At 47.7% G+C, this 8,649-nt stretch overlaps 1 protein-coding gene across 1 annotated transcript in view; it reads left to right on the top strand.

Moving 5' to 3' along the window:
- Positions 1–4,034: 4,034 nt before the first annotated feature.
- Positions 4,035–8,649, top strand: part of LOC308280833 (patched domain-containing protein 1-like) — a gene marked incomplete at both ends in the record, with an annotated part of 47,587 nt that continues 42,972 nt past the window's right edge. Inside the window, 3 exon segments of the mRNA XM_080755152.1 lie at positions 4,035–4,046; positions 7,799–7,993; positions 8,373–8,513. Of these exon segments, the coding sequence (XP_080611278.1) occupies positions 4,035–4,046; positions 7,799–7,993; positions 8,373–8,513 (348 nt within the window).

The raw sequence follows: 8,649 nt of genomic DNA, 5'->3' as shown, positions 1-8,649 counted from the left end.
TGCCCTGAGGCGTCTTACTAGTAATTGTTTCTCTGTCTTTGTAGAACATTAAACTGTAACTTCATAAACATCATAAAATGGCCTCCTCTTCTCCAAACAAAGGATGTTTGTACGTAACATAACTTAAAAAATTATAGAAAATAACAATTATAGAAAATAGAAGATAACAGTATTTTCAGTATTTTTGCCCAGGTTAACACGTTGCAAGCCGCGGCAGAACCCTCTGAACAGAGGTAGCGCCGAAGAAATAAGCCATTTATTTACAAACATGTTTTAAAAAAACAAAGCCCACATGATAACAACACGTAATGGAGTGCTCGATACAGCGTACATATTCATCCTGCAGAGGTCGGCGATCTTACTTTGGCGAGGCGGAGGGGAGATCAATTCCATTCGTTTACGTGCGGCGAAGCAGGGAAAGGAGCGATAGAGAAGCGGCGCCCGAACGTGATTGAAACCGCGATCCACGAACAGAGACAAAGAGTAGCCATCTTGTGTGTCCTTCTTGTCGAGTTTCAACACTGGGGAGAGTATGAGGCCACTCCTGGCCAGCCATCCATCCAGAATGTGAGTCAACGGCGTGGCCTGCTGGATATTACGAGTATCACACCCAGCACCAGAAAATGACTGTGAGAGCATATTAACCGTTTCAGATAGCTCCAAAAAGACACAGGGAAGAATGGCCGATGTTTTTTTATTTTATTATTATCATTTATATCAAAAGTCCGGGAATAGACGTGTGGCTGATGGGACCCAGTAGGAAGTCCGAGGGAGTACGACCAGGCTTAGAAGGTGTTAACATCACCAGGTTCTGACCAATGGGACGTTGGAACAATGAGGATTGGGACCAATGCCCAACCCTAACCTGTTGGCACAAGGAGATCTTGTATTGAACTGCAGTGTACTCTCTTTCTGCACAATCTATAGTAATCAATCAATCAATCAATCAATCATGTATAATTACTTGTTTTTTATAGATTATAGTGAAGTCATTGAGGTTGAGAACACAAACACAACACACGCACACGCACGCACAGGCAGGCAGGCAGACAGGCAGGCAGACAGGCAGGCAGGCAGGCAGGCAGACAGCATGGTAAAGGTGGGGCAGCTGTTGCACACAGTGGGGGAGGGGAAGGGGGAGCTGAGACCCCCCTCTCCTCTCCTCTCCTCTCCTCTCCTCTCCTCTCCTCACAGTGTGTGTGCTTAGCCCCAGTGGCGTCAGTTCAGAAAAAGCTAAGGTATGGCAACATGACTGGTGTCAGTCATGTTGCCATACCTTAGCAACAGGCATGATACATTTATTTTAAGAAGATGTACATATAATATATAATTATATATACCTATAATATAATTATAATACCTTGTTAAAGTGACCATTTTGTTACATTTTGCATTTGTAGTTATTTTACTGTAATTTAACAACATAATAACCAGCACAGATAGACAAAGAGACATTCATGGATTCATAGTTAGAACTGCCATACCCTGGGTCCCCCTGGACCCAGGGTATGGCAGCTGCATACCCCTGCCATACCCAATTGACGCCCCTGCTTATCTCTGGAAGCCGGCAGCAGCAGCCAGCAGCCTACAGCCTCTCCAGCCTACAGCAGACACAGAACACAGAACACAGAACACAGAACACAGAACACAGAACAGCAGCAACAGAAGCACAGATCGTCAGAGCAGCAGCAGCAGCAACAGACAGAGAAGCATCAGTAGCAGACAGACAGCAACAGAACAGCAGCAACAGACAGAGAAGCATCAGCAGCAGAAAGACAGCAACAGCAGCAACAGACAGAACATCAGCAGACAGCATCATCAGCATCATCACAGATGGTGTCGTCTCTGCGCTGCTGCGTCGCTGTAAGCCTGGTTGTTTCTCTACCACAGAGGAAGACTTCATATCATGGATGATGGCAGGTGAAGCAGAGGAGACAGGACTGCATTAATACTGTGGATCCATGAAGGGAATCTAAACACACATATCATCCACCCATCCTCTGTCTGCACACACACAGGAGCAGAAGAAGAAAAAGCGTCGGAGGACTATAACTGAGTTTTATTTTAGAGTAGGACTGCTGTTAGGCTGTACCGGCGGGGAGGAGAGGAGGGGAGGAGGGGAGGAGCAGGGGTCCGTGGACCACCCACCCACCTGATGAAGCTGCAGGCGGAGGACCACCACCGTCACTTCTGAACACGAAGCAGCAGCCGCAGGAGCTACGATCACTGTACAAATATACTGGATTATTACTGAGAGAGAGAGAGAGAGAGAGAGAGAGAGAGAGACGGACACACCCACCTGGCTGTCTGTCTGTCTGTCTGTCTGTCTGGAGTCTACTGTCATGTATGTCAGGGGTCTTCAACAGGGGGTCCGCGACCCCTAGGGGGTCCGCAGGGATACTGAGGTGGGTCCCCGAAATTGTTGGACTTTTTTTATTTATTTTTGTTTAAAAAAAAGTAATTTGTCTTTATATATGTAAAAAAAAAACATGATTCTGTCTCGTTGAAATAGCTTGTAATTATACATGATTATTGTGCATTTGTGCATAAATATACAATATGTTGTAGCCCCACCCCCACCCTACGAGGTAGGGGGTCCCTGCTCCATCTCCCTATCAGTTTTGGGGGTCCCTGGCCTGAAAACGTTGAAGACCCCTGATGTATGTAGATCTGCTATGTGTCTGCAGTCATGTATGTAGATCTGCTATGTTGATGCCATGACGCGTTGCTTCCAGAGCTGCTATGCGTGCAGAGAGGATGAAACATGAATTATTAACACGACTTTATGATAATTAGTAGAGTGAGTGAGCTGGTGATGCTGTAGCTCTAGCTGCTCTCTCTCTCTCTCTCTCTCTCTCTCTCTAGATGAATACGTATGGATATTAATAGATCTGCACATCGCGTCACATCTGGATGTCTGTGTGCGCAGAGCATATAGAGATCTGCTGCTCTCTGGGTGAGCTGGACACACAGTGGGAGGGGGATAGGGGAACAGCCCAGGAGGAGAGGGGCTGGGAGTTACCACTGACTGACAGACTGACAACCAACTGACTGACTGACTGACTGACTGACTGACTGACTGACTGACAACCGACTGACTGACTGACTGACTGACTGACTGACTGACTGACTGACTGACTGACTGACTGACTGACTGGCTGGCTGGCTGGCTGGATTACTGATTGACTGACTGATATTGACTGATACTGACTGGTATTACATTGATTATTGTCAAGCCCTAATCAGAGTCAGCTGTGAAGAGCCTATACCACCGCACATCTTAGGTGATCAGCTATCCACCTAAAGTGAGAAAACAAGTGGAGGCCATCGTAGTCAGTCACGGTGAAGTCCTATCACTGTGACTGGCTGGTCTAGATCGACCAATCAGTGAACGGGGTGATGGCGGGCCGATCTGTCTGATAGTAAAAACAGAGAGATGTGTCAGGGTTCGCGGTGAAAAGCTCTTCACAGCGAGTAATGACGTAATGTTGTAGTTGTATGACTTAAAAAGACTACACCGCGGTGGATAGCTCATCACCGCGGTGCCGACTATGACAGGGGCTTAAGTCGCTCTGGAATAAGCGCGTCTGCTAAATGCCTAAATTGTACTGACGAGCTGGCTGACTGACTGACTGACTGGCTGACTGACCAGCTGACTGACTGACCCTACCATCTTGGTGTTCGGAAGGACATAGACCCTACCATCCTGGTAGTGGGAAGGACATAGACCCTACCATCCTGGTGTTGGGAAGGACATAGACCCTACCATCCTCTAGGTGACGGTGTTGGGGAGGACATAGACCCTACCATCCTCTAGGTGACGATGTTGTGGAGCGTTTAAACCCGACCCTCCTCTACGGTGCCGTCCCACCGCGCTGCTCCCTGATGCCCCGCACCGAGGCGCCCCCTGCTGCATGCTCTGCGTTCCGTTCCGCTTCTCCTCCGGCCGTCGCTGGGAGTCGCTCTCTGCCGCCCGGGAGACGCGGCGGCCGCGGCGCCTCCCCGCCACCGCCACTAGGGGGAGCAGAGCCAGCATGCTGCGCAAGGTAGGAAGACTTGTTGGATGTTTCATTATAGCTGAGTTCCTTGACTACCTCCCTTAACGATGGAGTTCCATGATTTTCCCCCTCTAAAACATGATTATCAACTATTATGATTATACTGTCTAGGAGGAAGATTTTTTGTACAGAAAGAGTTAGAATTTATTTTTTTATGTGGCCACACCCACCAGTTCATTAAGTATGCCTGGTTGTCAAGGTGGGTGGTGACACAGCTGAAGTTAGCCACACCCACAGCGTTTGGTGAATGGTAAAAGGGGAGGGGTTGATTCTATGATGTAATTGCATCTGTGTTTTTGGACCGGCACTTTTGACCCACAAGGTGGCAGCCTCTTGGAAAGAGAATGCAAAGGGAATACATAGTTGCAGACTTTGCGTTTATGCTGAAGCAGATGCATTCTCCGGTTTTCCCCCTCTGTCCAATCGGGTGAGGCGAAGGCGGAATGTGGGGGGTTCCGGAATTGACCCTTTGTCAAGTCCCGCCCGTTGTCCCGCCCCTCTTCACACCCATTGTTTGCTGTGTCTTGGTGGGACACTCGGTGGGACACTCCATCCACTACCATTTTAATTCAGTTGCTTCATATTGTTATTCTGTGTGTTCAATTCAACTTTCAAACTTGGTTTCAGTCAAATGGAGCTGCTGCTCAGTGGCAGTATAGTGACTCAGCATGTTTTTAAATGTTTTTATTTCTCCAAAAATTATGTTTTAGCAAATTCAACATAAAAAAGGCGGGGGACCGTACCTATGCTCCCTAGGTTCTGTGTTCCCCATTTACCCCCCCAAAAAAAGGTTCTATGTTCCCCGCTTACCCCAAAAAAGGTTCCATGTTCCCCAGGTTCTATGTTCCCTACATCCACACAAAAGGTTCTATGTTCCCCGCTCAACTTAAAAAGGTTCTATGTTCCCCACTCATCCAAAAATGCTGGAAACATTCATTTCTAATTTTAATAATAATTCAAAACACCCAATAATGGGGAGAAATTACGAATACTAGTGGGACAGGGGGCACTAGGGACATCTGGGCACCATACCTTTGTTATGACTGGGCATTTGGACGACTGGGCACTTAGGGGTGGAGACAGACACCTGGGCACCTGGGCAACTGAGCTCCCTAAATTAGGATTGCCCACATGTTGCCCCATGAGAGAGGCCATAGAACCTTTTTGTCGGGAGTGTGGGTGGGGAACATAGAACCGTTTTGGGGGGGAGTGGGGAACATAGAACCCATAGAACCTTTTTTTAGGGGGGAGTGGGGAACATAGAACCTGGGGAACATAGAACCTTTTTTAGGGGGAAGTGGGGAACATAGAATCTGGGGAACATAGAACCTTTTTTAGGGGGGAGTGGGGAACATAGAATCTGGGGAACATAGAACCTTTTTTAGGGGGGAGTGGGGAACATAGAATCTGGGGAACATAGAACCTTTTTTAGGGGGAAGTGGGGAACATAGAACCTGGGGAACATAGAACCTTTTTTAGGGGGGAGTGGGGAACATAGAACCTTTTTTAGGGGGGAGTGGGGAACATAGAACCTTTTTTAGGGGGGAGTGGGGAACATAGAATCTGGGGAACATAGAACCTTTTTTAGGGGGAAGTGGGGAACATAGAACCTTTTTAGGGGGGAGTGGGGAACATAGAACCTTTTTAGGGGGGAACCTGGGGAACATAGAACCTGGGGAACATAGGACCTGGGGAACATAGAACCTGGGGAACATAGAACCTGGGGAACATAGAACCTGGGGAACATAGAACCTGGGGAACATAGAACCTGGGGAACATAGAACCTGGGGAACATAGAACCTGGGGAACATAGAACCTGGGGAACATAGAACCTGGGGAACATAGGACCTGGGGAACATAGAACCTGGGGAACATAGAACCTGGGGAACATAGAACCTGGGGAACATAGAACCTGGGGAACATAGAACCTGGGGAACATAGAACCTGGGGAACATAGAATCTGGGGAACATAGAACCTAGGGAACATAGAACCTGGGGAACATAGAACCTGGGGAACATAGAATCTGGGGAACATAGAACCTGGGGAACATAGAACCTGGGGAACATAGAACCTTTTTTAGGGGGGAGTGGGGAACATAGAACCTGGGGAACATAGAACCTGGGGAACATAGAACCTGGGGAACATAGGACCTGGGGAACATAGAACCTGGGGAACATAGAACCTGGGGAACATAGAACCTGGGGAACATAGAACCTGGGGAACATAGGGTGGACCCCGACTGACAGGATTTGGGACAGAATGCGCTCTCTGTGTTTTTAGTCGGCCCGCGCACAAAAAGAGATTATCCGCTGGTGACCGTACTTTGGTGTGAGTGCAGCCTAACAGTAGTATTTCTACATCGCAGTATTGATACGTTTACTTTACCCAAGATGAACTGCCATGATTCCCCCCCCCCCTAAAACATGATTATCAGGTATTATGATTATACTAGGAGGAAGATTTTTTTCCAAAAAAGTGTACAGAAAGAGTGTTTTTATGTGGCCACACCCACCACTTCATTAACACTTTGCCGTCCGAAATAGAATGGTTGTTGGTAGATTAGCCGTGAAATTTCTATTATTGTATTGTGATCTGAGACATAATATTATGTTTATAAACATGAGCCCGCCGCCCCTCCTTCTTGGACAGCGCCGTTGTTTTTTATTTTTTATTTTTTCCCCAGGTCATTAGCTCACCGTGATTTTCTCGATCTCCGTTGGGATAGAGTGGTGGTTTTGGCCGAGCATCGATCTCCCCGTGTGTTTCGCACGATCCATGCATATAGTCCAGGAGTGACTGAACAGTCGATGTGTCCACTTTGGATAGCCTAGCACCTAGCACTCCAGCTCTGCTAGTGCTAACGTCCAAACAACAAGTGGGTGGGAGGAAGGAAGGCTGAAGAAGGAAACGCCATGAGAGTCACTTCTGCTCATGTCAGACCAGCCATGAGCTATCAATGCACGAGTGGTGACTAGGGAAGGTTAGACGATCGCCGATTTTTGGATGAAAATCATTTATTTCGGTAAATACGGGAAAGTATGGGAAAAGACGATTGGCTGCCCCTCCCGCCCTAGGAAGTCCGATATAGTACGGTTTTAATATTGAGGGGCTCCCCGTGGCTTGGAAAGGGTTAAGTATGCCTGGTTGTCATGGTGGGTGGTGACCCAGCTGAAGTTAGCCACACCCCACAGTGTTGGGTGAATGGTAAAAGGGGAGGGGTTTTTCTATGATGTCACTCTATCTGTGTTTTTGGATCGGCACTTTTGACCCACAAGGTGGCAGCCTCCAGGAAAAACCCCAAAATGCAAAGGGAATACATAATTGCTCATAACAACCACACCAGGGGGTCTAATGAAGTACTGTCAACCTCCTAGACACAAGAAAACCGGAAAAAGTACCAAATATAGTAAGCATGATCGCAATCGCGAAATTATTTAACCCCCATACCAACCACATCTTTCAAACATGGCAGCCATGTTTGTTAACATTTGAAGAAAACATAATGGCTGCTATCTCATGAATGCCTGAACGGATTTCCAAGCGGATTTCTTTGTTTGAAAGCTGTGAACAGCGTGCACACAAGTGGTGCATGATCTAGGCATGGATGCACGGATCCATGTACTAAAAATTACATGGAATGGCATCCTGGTACTTGGCAGCCATTTTGAAAAGGCAGAGAATGAGTTAAATAAATGTGAATACTTCTTCCACCACTGACTGACTCTCTGCTGCCCCCTAGGTGTTGCACGCGGGGCTGCGCGGGGCGCTGGGCGCTCTGGGCCGCCTGGTGGCGGTCCACCCGGTCTTCTTCCTGTCGGGTCCCGTCCTCCTCTCCGTCCTGCTGGGGGCGTCGTTCAGCCGCTACCGTGTGGAGCGCGACGTGGCCCACCTGATGGCCCCCAAACACAGCCTGGCCAAGATCGAGGGCAACCTGGTTAGTAAGGGGAACATAAGAAAATCTGCAAAGTAAATCGTTACCAAGAAATGTCTTCACCGATGTGTTTCTAAAGGTGTGTAATAATATGTACTAAAAGGTTGACATTCAACTCCCGGGGGAAACCTCATGGAAAAACTGATTTGTGTTTGTGTCCCATTAACTTTACTATACAGGAAAAAAATACAAAAAATAAATCTGCTTTAAGTAGCATGTGAGGGGTCAAACTAGGGTTTTTCATGATGCTGAATCCATTGCAAGCATTTGTTTTGCACGAGAAACATTCTGTGGGCTACAAATGGCTCCTACAAAACGGTGAAAAGTGATGATTCATCACTAAACCATCGTTTTGTGGGTCGGTTTCTAATCCCCTTACTAGGTGCAGAGCCTGTTCCCCGTCAACCGCTCCAAACACGCCCTCTACTCAGACCTGTCCACTGGGGGGCGCTACGGACGCGTCATCGTCACCGCGCGCAAGGGCAGCGTCCTGGACACCCAGCACCTGGATATCATACTGAAGGTACTGTTATTGTTATAAATATATGCCGGTTCCGGAACACCCTGATGTCAGACATCAGCTATGCATACTTGACCTAGAGTGCAAAGTGAAAGTGTGTAATAATCGTCTATTTGCACAGGAGCTATGCCAGAATGAG

This window comes from Nannobrachium achirus, assembly GCF_963921795.1.
Source record: "Nannobrachium achirus genome assembly, contig: SCAFFOLD_218, whole genome shotgun sequence".
NCBI lineage: Eukaryota > Metazoa > Chordata > Actinopteri > Myctophiformes > Myctophidae > Nannobrachium > Nannobrachium achirus.
The sequence above is the reverse complement of the archived record's forward strand: the minus strand, read 5'-3'. Positions and strand labels throughout refer to the sequence as shown.